General features: G+C 37.8%; 3 protein-coding genes across 6 annotated transcripts in view; 1 reads left to right on the plus strand and 2 right to left on the minus strand.

Annotated features, from left to right (window-relative positions):
* Positions 1–1,438: 1,438 nt before the first annotated feature.
* On the plus strand, positions 1,439–7,400 carry LOC308680645 (uncharacterized protein). The gene is made up of 8 exons (XM_081348872.1): positions 1,439–2,032; positions 2,124–2,159; positions 2,881–3,198; positions 3,286–3,597; positions 3,672–3,986; positions 5,200–5,349; positions 5,421–5,476; positions 6,200–7,400. Exons 1-7 carry the CDS (start codon positions 1,999–2,001, stop codon positions 5,456–5,458), a joined length of 1,203 nt encoding a protein of 400 aa, XP_081204998.1. The 5' UTR covers positions 1,439–1,998; the 3' UTR covers positions 5,459–5,476; positions 6,200–7,400.
* LOC308680647 (uncharacterized protein) overlaps positions 6,817–12,704 on the minus strand; it is a 17,836-nt gene continuing 11,948 nt past the window's right edge. Inside the window, exons 1-8 of one of the 4 annotated variants that reach the window (XM_081348877.1) lie at positions 11,504–11,869; positions 11,115–11,226; positions 8,973–9,105; positions 8,604–8,708; positions 8,476–8,504; positions 8,362–8,387; positions 8,243–8,281; positions 6,817–8,152 (exon numbers count right to left, since the gene is read on the minus strand). In XM_081348877.1, coding sequence (XP_081205003.1) covers positions 7,939–8,152; positions 8,243–8,281; positions 8,362–8,387; positions 8,476–8,504; positions 8,604–8,708; positions 8,973–9,054 — 495 coding nt within the window. In that variant the 5' untranslated portion in view covers positions 9,055–9,105; positions 11,115–11,226; positions 11,504–11,869 and the 3' untranslated portion in view covers positions 6,817–7,938. Of the gene's footprint in view, positions 8,153–8,242; positions 8,282–8,361; positions 8,388–8,475; positions 8,505–8,603; positions 8,709–8,972; positions 9,106–9,550; positions 9,764–11,114; positions 11,870–12,704 lie in introns of those variants that run through there. The other 3 variants (XM_081348875.1, XM_081348876.1, XM_081348874.1) reach the window with 3 other exon arrangements.
* Positions 12,255–12,704, minus strand: part of st6galnac5b (ST6 (alpha-N-acetyl-neuraminyl-2,3-beta-galactosyl-1,3)-N-acetylgalactosaminide alpha-2,6-sialyltransferase 5b) — a 12,991-nt gene continuing 12,541 nt past the window's right edge. The window contains exon 5 of the mRNA XM_081348873.1: positions 12,255–12,704. This exon is cut by the window's right edge and continues 1,029 nt beyond it. The gene's annotated coding sequence lies outside the window, so the exon portion shown is untranslated.

Raw genomic sequence — 12,704 nt, forward strand, 5'->3', positions numbered from 1 at the left:
TCTCGGGGGAGCATGCCCCCGAACCCCCCTAAATACCTCACATTCGGTACCTCAGGGGGGCTGAGCACCCCTAAAATGAAAATCCTAGAATCGCCCCTGATACCTGCGACTCTACAGAGGATAAGCGGTTTAGAGCAGTGGTTCCCAAACCTGTCCTGCCGGCACCCCAACACTGCACGTTTTCTTTGTCTCCCTAATCAAACACACCTGATTCAACTCATCAGCTCATTATCACATGGGTTAATGAGCTGATGAGTTGAATCAGGTGTGTTTGATTAGGGAGACAAAGAAAATGTGCAGTGTTGGGGTGCCGGCAGGACAGGTTTGGGAACCACTGGTTTAGAGAATGGATGGATGGATGGGTAGATGGATTGTGTTGTAGTGCTAATTTTATCCACTTGGTGTCGCCACAAGTTCCTTCACTTAATGCTTCCATGTAGATTTTTATTTATTTATTTTTATTAACATTTTGCCAGTAACATTTGACATTTGAAAACATAGAATTATATTCCAACGAAAGTCGGATAAAAAAAATTCCACTACCGCTTTATATAAAAGTTATGATCCTCCTGATGCTCCAGCTAATACTACTTGATGATATTATAATTGTCAACAGTACTATGAAAACGGAAAATTAATATAATAATACTTAAATATGAACAGGAAAGAAGAATAAATAGGCCTACATATTGATTGAAAAATAACATGGCATAAAGAAAAAATAATTTACACTCCGAAATTAGATTAAAGTGGTGGACACATAAAATTGCTGTATTGTAGGTCTCATAGCAGGGTGATGTTTATATTTATGGTGTCATTAAATGGTGTCTCCAAATGTGTTATTTTTCCACCTCTAAACCTACATTTGTTTTAAGCCCTAATAAGCAAATCAGCGTGGTCGAACGTTTTTATGCACAGACCTTGCGCAACGTCGTAGAACAGAAAAACATCTACAGTTAATGTCTACACTCTCTCCTCGTCTTAATCACTGATGGGACGTCTGAATCGTTTGCGCAAATCTGTTCATATGAACGGTTCACTTAAAAGAATCTGTTTAGAAGACGATTCAGTGATTCTTATGCGTCCGACATTTACGTCATCACGTAGTCCTGAAATCCTTTTTTTCCAATAACTGTTGTTTATTAAAACGGCTGTTTAATGTTATTTAATGTGTCGTTTGTTTCAGATTTGCCATTATTTAGCTTACGAGAATGAGTCATTTAGAAACTAATTTGTATTTACAATCACATTCATTTACATATCTGGTATGGGAAAAAAATATTTAAATTATGGATGTAATTTAATTATTAAATCAAACTCTGTTTCGTGTGTGTATATTGGTGGAAAGTATTATATAATAAAAAGTAACCTTTCCGCAGGCAAACCCCGCTTCACTGCAAATGCTCTTCTGAGTCGTTTTATTCTGTTGATTCAGTCTGTTCGGAAAGGTTCGTTCAAAAGATTCGACTCACCAAAGCAACTAACTCACGAATCGGACGGCGCCAGTCTACTCTGCATTATGACGCTGTTCGGGATACCGAACGCGCGGAGAACACCAACTCACGAAGTGTTACTGAACACAGATTTACGCGGTTATTCCTTGTAAATACATCAGTGTTTCTTTAGTGTCTCGCTCTACAAATAACTCTTTTTACTTTAGGGCAGCTTTAGCATATTAGCCGCCCAGCCCTACAGGTATATTCTGTGTCTGACTCTGAATTGTTGTGTGTTATTTGCTGTTATCGAGTATTATGTTTTGAAGCCTGGGTTATGGTGGATAAAGTAACTGTATCAATCGCATGGTGGTGAACAGAAACAGTTTAGGCATTCAGAGGTGCTAGTTAGCCAGCTAGCTAAGTAGACTGAAGTGCTATGCATCAACTTGCTCCTGGTCCTCCTCACACCGGAACCGTCAGCTTTTGGGTTGCGGACACTGACAGGGATATTTAGTTAGTTAGTAAATGAACCCTGGCACTTGCGTTACATGGGAAATCTAAAATGTCGAGGATTCTCCTGGGCCTGGTAATGCTTGGTTAGTAAAATACAATATTTTGGTTTTAAAATAAATTATTACAGAATTTTAAAATGTCAATATTATATCATACTTGTTTGTTCTTTTTCAGGATGCAATGTTGCTGTTGAAGATGTCCATGCCTTTGGTAAGTTATTGGCCTTATAATGTTGTCTACAGAAGGGATTTTCAAACTATTATATCTAAACTCTTAACTCCCAAATATGATGTTCCCTCTTCTAAAATATAAATGCAGATATATATTTTTATGTATAGAGACTCATTTAGACTGTGTGAAACCAATGTATTGGCTATTTTGTCTTTGTACAAAAGCCGAAACACTTTATTAAAATGATACCTGTAAAATACTTGTTTTATTAAGTTAGCAGCCTATAGTTATTCTAAAAATATTTTTCTATCCAACTTTAGGATATTTGAAAAACATTTTCAATCTAATTAGAATTTAGCTGTATGTTTTTATATTTAGTTTTCTTTAATGTTTTGTGAATGCCAGTTTGAAAGCCCTATTCTAAGCAAAATTATGGATTAGATTAAATCACATTCATAATCATACTATAGTAATTCATATTTTGAAATGGCTTTTATTTAGAATTTCGCAGTTTTCTTTTTATTTTAGTTTGTTTTAATATTTTTATTAGCTATCATTAATTTATTACTTCAACTTAAATGTATTAATTTCATTTAGATTCAATTTTTCTTCTTCCAGTTTTTCATCTATTATTTGTATTTTATTTAGTTTCAGCTTTCTGTTACCTTTTCTATTTCATTTCAGTTACCAGAAGCGGTTAATAATGGTCTTAGTTTCAGTTAACAATAACATCACTGGTTCATTCTCATTGTTTCCACAGACGACCCGATCACCAGACTTGTGAATGACAGACCGGGTGAACGATGTTCGGGGAGAGTGGAGGTGCGTAATGGGCATCAGTGGGGCACCGTGTGCCAGCGCGGTTGGGATCCGGAGGATGCTGCAGTGGTTTGCAGAGAGCTCAACTGCGGCTTCGTGTTGGACATCCCGAGTGGCGCTCGTTTCGGACGGGCCGGTGGAGAGGTGCTGTGGAGGAATGTGAAATGCTCGGGTGACGAGTTTGCCCTGGATCTCTGCGAACGTTCCCCCAATGGTGACGTGTGTACGCACAGTGAGGATGCTGGAGTGGAGTGTACAGGTACGAAATTGTTTGGAAGCTTTATTTTAATAAGACAGTGTTTGTTTGTATTTGTTCATAATTCTTTCTCAATCTTTCTCTGTCTAGGAAAACTTCCTGCACCAACCTTATCAATTCAGTCACGCTTCTATGCCTATTCGACCGGAGAGGCCGTTCACTTCAAATGCACTGCCCCGTACTGGCAGTCCGTCATTGACTTCCATCTGTTCAAAAGAGGTGTTGACACACCACTAGTGACCCAGCGAGCCGATCCCAGACAAATGACTGTGGATCTGACCCTGTCAGACCTGGAAAACTCCCACCAGGGCAGCTATAGCTGTCTGTACAGGATACACAGCAAACTGGGAAACTCTCCCCCAGGAAATTCTCCACACAGCAACTTCATCAACATCACAGTCTGTAAGTCGCATCTGCTGCTAACGTTATAATTGACAGCTAAAAGTCTCAGACTAACTTTTATTTTCTCTTTGCAGTGGAGATTCACACTCCCCAAATCTGGTACAACACCTCTCCTGAGGCCCGGCCAGGTTGGGTGACCCGAGGCCACAGTTTCAATGTCACCTGTTCCATTCAGCATCAGTATCCTGGAGGCTCCTTTCAGCTGCGGCTCATCAGGCCCAACGGGACCGTCCGGCACTCTCTGCCAGCCCTCGCGCCCTCTGTCACCTTCACCTTCTCCAATGCCCAGTCCAATAATGAGGGCTACTACTGCTGTCTCTACAAGGTCCAGACTGGAGAGCGCACATTTATCTCGAGGGAGAGTCAGCCTTTACCCATCTCTATTCGAGGTGAGCTGTGTGGTTCCAGCCCAGGTGGACTTGGGATCTTTAAAAGTGCCTGTTCAGAATCAGCACCAAGGGTCATTCATAATGAACTGAAAATTCACCCTATCTATTTTCCAAATGCATGTTGTTTCACAAATGTTGGACTTCTCCAATCATTTTGTCTGCTTAAACCCTATAAGATTGCATTGATTTGCAATTTTTGAGTACAGTGCCAGCGCCAACATCTTAATATTTAATGGGGTCACATGATGGTTAAAAAAAAACATTTTGTGTATTTGGTTTAATGCAATGTGTTTGCGCGGTTTTAGGTTAAAAAACGTCATGTACATACGTTGTTCCTTTATGCCCCGCCTTTCTGAAACGCGTCGATTTTTACAAAGCGTTCTGAAAAGCTTGGTGTGCTCTGATTGGCCAGCGATTATAATGACTTATACTGTCTTTTTACGCGCCGCGCTACGGGTGTGAGAACACTTATGTAAACACAAAACCATGTCTGCATTTGTGATCGTAGAAACGACAAGCAAGCGCTACTCTATACTGCTCAAAACTCACATTTGAATAGTCAGTAGCAAATTCTTAAAATATGATAACATACTTACAGGCCCAGAAGCGCCAGAATGTACTTGCAAAGATGGAATTGACACACTTTTTAGAAGCAGCCTTTGTGCACAGCCGGCCTTGTACTCTCCCAGGCTCTGGACAGTCCTCTGAAAAATGCGCAGCACACAGTCGAAAATTTTAGTTGTACTGTTTTGGAACAGTGTTGTAAGTAAAGCTTAACCTCTGTTGTGTCCTCTTTTGGAAGGCCAAACAAAGTAGTTTGGCTTTCGCAACAAAAAACACAGTGTCTCCACGACATGGCGGTGCCGGTGGCAACAATAATACAGCGAGAATAAAAGTTAAGCCTACTTTCTTTGCTTATACATTTGGGCGGTGTTATGAAACTTTGTAACTCTGCAGATCTTATATTTGCACTAACATAACACACTAAAGAAAAAGGAAAACTAGAAATCGCATCAAATGACCCCTTTAAACTACAACTGATGCATAAAATGAAGTCCTTGTCCGGCATTTTGTCTTTTTCGATAATCAGTTACACTCAGATGTACGGCACAATACTAAAGAAAAAATCTGCCGCTACTTCCATTTCATTGTGACTTTTAAGACATTTATGCATCTCATCTTAAACTGGTTTGCTCTTCTATTAAAATCTCAGAAGTTGATCCGGTGATGAGCCCGGTGGTCATCAGTTTGCTGGTATCCGGTCTGACGTTTGTGGTGGCAACATGTGCCATTCTGATTGTTGCCAAAGTGTACTGCAAGAGAGTGAGGAAACCCACTGAACTGGAGCGAGAGAGCAGGACCTGTGAGTAACTATGATTTCAAAGAATATTTAATCATTTGTGTTTCTTTTACTGAGTTGTTTGTTTTTTACAGGTGTTGACAACACATACATTGCCTTGACAATCAAGTAACGGGAGTTCAAAATTAAGGTAATGCGAGTTGTTTTTTATGTGAAAAAAGTTTTGTCCTAATCAGGCCAAAAAGCCGACAAACACTAATAACTTGAATTACTGAACACTGGGCACATGTCACGTCACATGGTTAGGACATGTTATTAGGGGCTTTCGCACCAGAGGAACCTTTTTATAATTCCTAGAAATAATGGCGGAAGTACCCACTTTTTGGTGTGTTCAGGAACTGGGAACGAATTTAGTTACAACTTCAGAGTAGGGTCTAACCCCAGTACAATAGGGGTTAGACCCTAAACAATCATGTGAACACTGCTACAGTTCGCTACTGATATGAACACGATTGTACTAAATCACAGAAGTAAACCGCTATTAATGACTTATGATTTGATAAAATTGTGTTTGTGTGTTCTCACTTACTTTTCTGACAAGCAGAGAGAATGTATAGCTCATTTCTGCTTGCCTTCAGCAGAAATAGATTCCCGCTGTCATTTGCAGTACATTCGCGTCAGAAAGACGCAAGTGCCCTTATGTGCTGTTTTTATATATATATATATATATATATATATATGGCACATAACTGCATATATGTATAATATGAACACAATCCAGAGGGAGGGGGGAGCAATCAAACCCGGGTTTGGACCAGTCGATCGGGGACAAATAGTTTTATGAACAGATATGGAAAAGTCAATAAAGAAATAACTTCCGTGTGCTGATTTTTGTGTCTTTTTGTTGTTTCAGCAACTAGAGGCTTCTCTAAACGGGTTACTTGGTCCATCTGAGGTTGGCGTTTCAGTGGCATGTCCAGACCAAAGGGAAGATTTAAGTTCAAGAACCACAGAAACCACCATTTCTTACTATCTGCCATTCTCTGTCAGTTACAGAGAAACACATTTCGATTGTATTTACTTGGAGCTTTTTTCTTTCTGTGTTAATGGAGACGGGAGGATTTTTATATGTAAATGCTGAGATCACTAGACTTGAAGAGGTGAAATTACAACACAAGCTGTTGCACTAACAAGGTTAAAAGGGCTTTTTAGTTTTTAGAGGTACCATGTCTGACCCGTCCTGAGGTCTTCCCATATTGCAGGTAAAGACTGTAAAACTGTGAAATGTTTTGGGGATTTTTTTTTTCTTTCGTTTCTTTGTATTCGCTGAGGGGCTTTATAATTTAAAATAATGTATTTATTGCTTTTTCTACTACAATTGTTTTTAAAGATCATGTGTGTATAATGTTTGGGTAATCACAGGTGGGAACAGGGACAGACAGCCCCAAGACCAACCTCTATCGCATTAGGTCACTACGTTTGCCTGGTTTGTTCACGTTCTCATTGAAATCAAAGTGAACTTACTGAACTCATTATTCACTAGATCTGATTTAATGCTTGAGCAAACAAAAGAACAAATCCTCATTCGTTTCTAACGTAGTACAGCGCAATATAATGTCTGTATTTACAAATATTATGGAACAATAATTAATAATAGTAATGGAATATAGGCATACAGTGAACATTTTAAGCAGCACTAATGTTGAGTAAAGCTAAGAAAACAGTTGCAAACACTACAGTAGTATTGAATATACACTCCATTTGCAACAAGAAAAAACTAAATGTCATTGGTAGAGGCTGACAGATTTGAAATGAACAACTTTATTTTAAAACACTTAAACATGTTTTGTACCCTCAAAAACGATAGTATAGTAAAATAATAAGGTGTGTGACAACACTACTGTCACTTCCTGTCATTCATGTATTGCAGTGTGTAGAACTAATGGTGGCTCTTTTATTGTAGTTTTTGGTACATGTAATAAAATTTTTACTTTTATTTTGCCATTAAAAACAAAAATTACAATTTTTGACATGCCTGTAGTGTTTTTACTGTAAAAAAAGTCATATTTTTATATGTATCTAAAATGTACCTCTTAATAAAACCTGTTGTTTTTAAATAACATCAGAAACCATTGATTCTGACGTTCATATAATGTGGCTCCAGGGTATTCAAATACTGTCCCAAATACAAATTTGATACTTCCAGACATATTGCATGGAAAAATACACCAACAACACCAAATCCAGTAACTAATCTATAAAATGGTTAAGTAATAAGGCTTTCTAGTAGCACTCAAGTAGTAATATACCAAACGATTAAAAGCCCAAGAAATGACTAAAAATACAGTACTGTAAAGAGGATTGCAGTTTTACAATGGCCAGTTATTGCATCTTAACCCAGTAACAAAATAAAACATTTTAAAAATAATTCTTCAACAGGTGCATCCTGTAACACCCACTTCCTTTATATTCTCGAAAGAGTAGCAGTGTTGGGCTATTACTTTGATAAATCATCACATAAAATAACACCATTTATGAAGTTAAAATGCATGGAAAAATGTAAAAAAAAAAGAAAAGTAAAACACCTACTGCACTGAATGTTTGCTGTTTTAAAAATGTAACACCAGTTTGATTGGATCACTAAAGGAAAGGTTACGTCAGTCTTTTGACAGGCTCTGCTGGTTCCATATGAATAAAAACTAAGTACAGAAGACCAGAAACAATCAGAAACACTAATATCTGTAGCCAAACTGGGACCAAGTGTGTTGAACTCTTCTCTGGTGTTTTCTGGATTTGAGGCTCCGGCGACACGTTTCTTGTTTGTGACGTGTTGCGGTAAGAAGTTTGAGTCCTATATACAGCAGGCCTTCGAAAGGAAGAATTAATGCATTTAGATTCATTCATAAAAATGATTCCCCTGACTGACACACTTTCAGTATAATAAAAGCTATCTTACTCATCTATGTAGTCCATCCCTCTATAATCCGACCACGTTCTAAAAAAACAAGGTTTTTGTTAGTTTCACAATTTTACCATAACATGATTTAATCTGCTGCACATTTCAGAATGCCTTACCTGTCGCCCACATCACCATATTGTTGCTAAATAAATAAAAATGCAATAGAAGTCAGAATGTCAATAAGTCTGAAACTAAATAAGTCTGTTTTAATAAGTGTTGTTAGTACTCACAGGCCTGCGATGGTGAACGTAGGTGACTTCTGAAAAAGAAAAGGCGTAACCAGTTAAAATCAGTGGTGTGATGTGACATTACAACTATAGATATTCATGTTTTGTGTTGATTTTCTTGTAAGGATTACCCTCCTCCTCCTCCCTGTAATATGTCCTATCGGATTGAGGTTGGGTTCTTTTGTGTTTAACCATGGCTTCTCTCAGCTTCTTCTCATAAAGAGCTCTGGTGGAATCTAATGAAGACAATAAAACAGCATGAAGACAATTAAAAGAAAAGAAAATCCAGGTTTTATAGTTTTGTTAACATTTTTCGAACTTGAAATGAAATGTTAGCTGAAACATTAACATTTCAGCTAGTTACAATAAAAATGAATACAGGACAAAATGACTAAAATGAAAACGAAAAATATAAAAACTAATTCAAATAGTATTTCAATAACGCAACAATCCCATTCAGAATACAGCGACTATTTTAAATCACGTGGAGTTAAACTTACCGACCACAGGACCATGTTTTATTCCGTAATCATCCAGCATATATCGGATCTCGTCGTTGGATTTACTGCTCAACATTGTCATAACTTACACTGAATGACAGTAGCTGTGGTTCAATATGAAATACTTCTTTTTCTGTGAAACCGAAAATGAAATATTCGTTATTTCATGTTACTAACAGTGGCAACAACCCCTTATTGAGATGTTAGTTTATTTACCTTGACTGATACTATATTTGAAACATTGTTTTGCATCTTATGCTATATATATATATATATAATATACAATATTATATATATAGAATGTCCACGATATTAGGGAATTGCATCTAACGTTATTAGTGTTGCATTGTGAATACTTCAGCGGTAGCTATTTCTTTTACATTTGTTTAGAAAGTTAGTAGTAACAAAATACTTTAAAATGAACCAACACGATGTTATTTTTCAGATCATACATTAAAAAATAACGACTTAATTTTGTATTAAATGTCTTATTCCATAATATAGCATCTGCATTGGCTTGACTCGTGACTATGTTTGGGCAGTGACGTGAAATCTTAAGTTATGAACTGCACACTAACCTTCTTCGCAATGGTCAGACTCGCTTTGAACATGTGCCACTAATATAATACTTAAGCAGATTAATTAGACATTGTGATTGTTGTTCAATCACGCTGAAGAATCTGTGGTTACGTTGTAGCGCTCGCCTACTACAAATAAGCCAGATCCGTTAGAATTGTAAACAATGTGACGCACTTCCGCAAACCAACCAATTGTGGTCACTCTCATTGGATGACAAGGATAGATGGATTGATGGATTTATTTATGAAATGCATCATATTATTTGTGCAAAATTCAATCAGTTAAACTTTCTAAAATGTTATCCATTCTATACAGCGGAAAAAAAAAACATTTATAAACATTGCTGTCGTGTGTTAGAATGCATATAATAAAAATAAAAATAATAAAAATTAGTTGAATTAACCTCATACATTATTTATATAATGGTTTAATCATTTTTTTATTTTCTAATAAATATTATTTAAATAAAAAACAAATTATATTTTTTTAAGGGAGACTCAAAAACGTGCAGGAAAATGTGATTCTTAAATAAATGAGTGGGGTGTACATATACAATTATTACAGTCGATAAGATTTATAGCAGTAATTGTTGTACTGTAAGTTACACTGCAACCCTGAATAGACAATCACTTGGTTACAAAAATGCAATCAAAGAGTGATCTGTGGAATATACTAACACAAGATGGCAGTACTGACCATGAGTCAGTACATAGCTAGGTTCGTCATTTATAACTCCATCAAGGTCAGCCGTGAACCTTGGAGTTGTGATTGATGATCAATTGAACTTTACAGACCACATTGCTAGAACTGCCCGGTCCTGCAGATTTGCCTTGTACAACATTAGGAGGATCAGGCCCTTCCTATCAGAGTACGCTACACAACACCTTGTCCAAGCTCTTGTTCTATTCAGAGTGGACTATTGTAATGCTCTCTGGCAGGTCTTTCAGTATCCACTGTCAAACCTCTGCAACTGATCCAAAATGCTGGAGCAAGAGTGGTCTTTAACGAGCTGAAGAGAGCACACGTCACTCCTCTCCTCACAAAACTGCACTGATTGCCAGTTGCCACTCGCATCAAATTCAAGTCACTGACTTTTGCTTACAGAACAACGGTGGAATGATCTGCCTAACTCAATCAGAGCTGCTGAGACCGTAGCCATTTTCAAGAAACGGCTGAAGACGCATCTTTTTCGGCAACACCTGATCCATAAATACTAACACTTTATCTTCTATTCTATAGCCTCTATTATCTTTAAAAAAGAAAAAGTAGATACACTGTTAGATTAAACTAGGAAGGGTCATAGCACTTGCATATTGTTGTCCTATTCTCATGTGTAAGTCGCTTTGGATAAAAGCATCTGCTAAATGAATAAATGTAAATGAGTCAACAACAATTTATCAATCAACTTTGGCAGCATCCGGAATTGCATAGCCTACTTCCCTACTATGTAGTAGGCACACACAAAACAACTCTCTCTGACAAAAGAAGTCTGTCTGAATTCACAGTACTCATAAAAGTGTAGCCAAAATATACCCGGATAACCTACTATAGTAGTATACCTACTTCCGGTGAGATTCTGAAGTGTGCATATGGTGGACACTTTACTATCCCATCAGGCCATGGGAGACGATTTGTGAGTGGAGGTGAAGCGACGTAACTGACGTTGTTAGGTCACCTATGATAATGGCAACATGGCAAATGTATTACATCCAAATTACATTCATACTACACACATTCATACTATATATACCATTTTTTGCATACTTTTTATTCAAAGTAAGTACGTACTCAAGAGAGTATGCAATTTCAGACTCAGCCTTATTGTCTGTTAAGGGAATGAAGTTAAATGACAAACTGGTATCATTCATGGCAATGTTTTGTTAAAGCATTCTATGGAGAAATTGTGTGAAACTGAACATTTTTCTAAGTAACGACATAGAAAACTCACCCACCTTCAACACAACCCTCTCCAATCAGAGACATTTGTAAACTCAGCAGGTTTTTAAAAAATGAGAATGGGTCCAAGGGTCCAAACCAAGCTGAAATGTCACTCACACCATATTTTATTCAGGCCTCCTTCCTGATTTAAGGTCATCCGTAATCACGGTGTTGCCTCGGGTGACTGATTACAGGAGCAGCCAGCAGAGCTGAATCAAAGACCAGACTCATTTACTGACTCCTGCGTCCTTTAAAGCCCTTCAATTTCCCTAGACTTCCTGAGGGACAGTCGTTGTTGTGCTAGGCACATTCGCCGACCACTGCGAATCAGCAGAACTCATAGAGTGATATCCTATTAGACCAGAGCAGTTCCCATAAGCCTGAGCAAGAACACAGAATGTCACATTATTAGCATTCCACATTGGGCCCCAACCTCCAGCTGTAGAGGCAAAATGAACAACGTTACAGGCAGCAAGTCAATACACTCACACAACCTTTATAATGGGAATTGAAGGAAGAGCAGTGCGGAATTGTAAAAAAACAAAAAAACAAAGACAGCTCTCTCTCTCTCACTCTAAAGGTCATGACTCATGCTGTCATGGTCAGAGCTGGCAGTTTTGGTTCACTGTTGTGGGGAGAACAGTAAAGACCACAGGGGTTAATATGAGGGAATGTTTTAGCATTTGTGCCAGAGTGCAAAGATGATGTAAAATATATCTGTGGGAAACTTGATTAATGTGACAAAATTCAGCAAAGAACTTTTTTGACACGCATGGTTTTTGAGATTTTATCACAATTAGAAAGTTCTTGATGTTACATTTAAGGATACATTTTAGCACTGGTTACAGGTACCATTTTGCTAACAGAGAAGTAAAGGCCTCCTTGGTTCTTTGAAGCAAAAGTACGTAGATGGTTTACAAAAGAACCACATAACTCAAAATGTCTTCAATGCAAAGCCCCTAAACTCTGAACCCTTGGGATCCCTTAATCAAACACAACTACACAAGCTAAAGATCTTCAGGATTACTAGAAAGCTACAGGCAGTTGAGTCAGTTTGATCAGGGTTTGAGCTAATCTCTGTAGGTAAGTGGATCACGAGGGCCACCTCTGCCCTACAGGGATATGGTGATGGAAAAAATATGAAATTGGGGGAAATATTATTGGGGGGAAAATTATTGCTGCCTTCACGTGCTATCGGAAATGTCCAACTTCCCA

This window comes from Scardinius erythrophthalmus, assembly GCF_964197995.2.
Source record: "Scardinius erythrophthalmus genome assembly, chromosome: 20".
NCBI lineage: Eukaryota > Metazoa > Chordata > Actinopteri > Cypriniformes > Leuciscidae > Scardinius > Scardinius erythrophthalmus.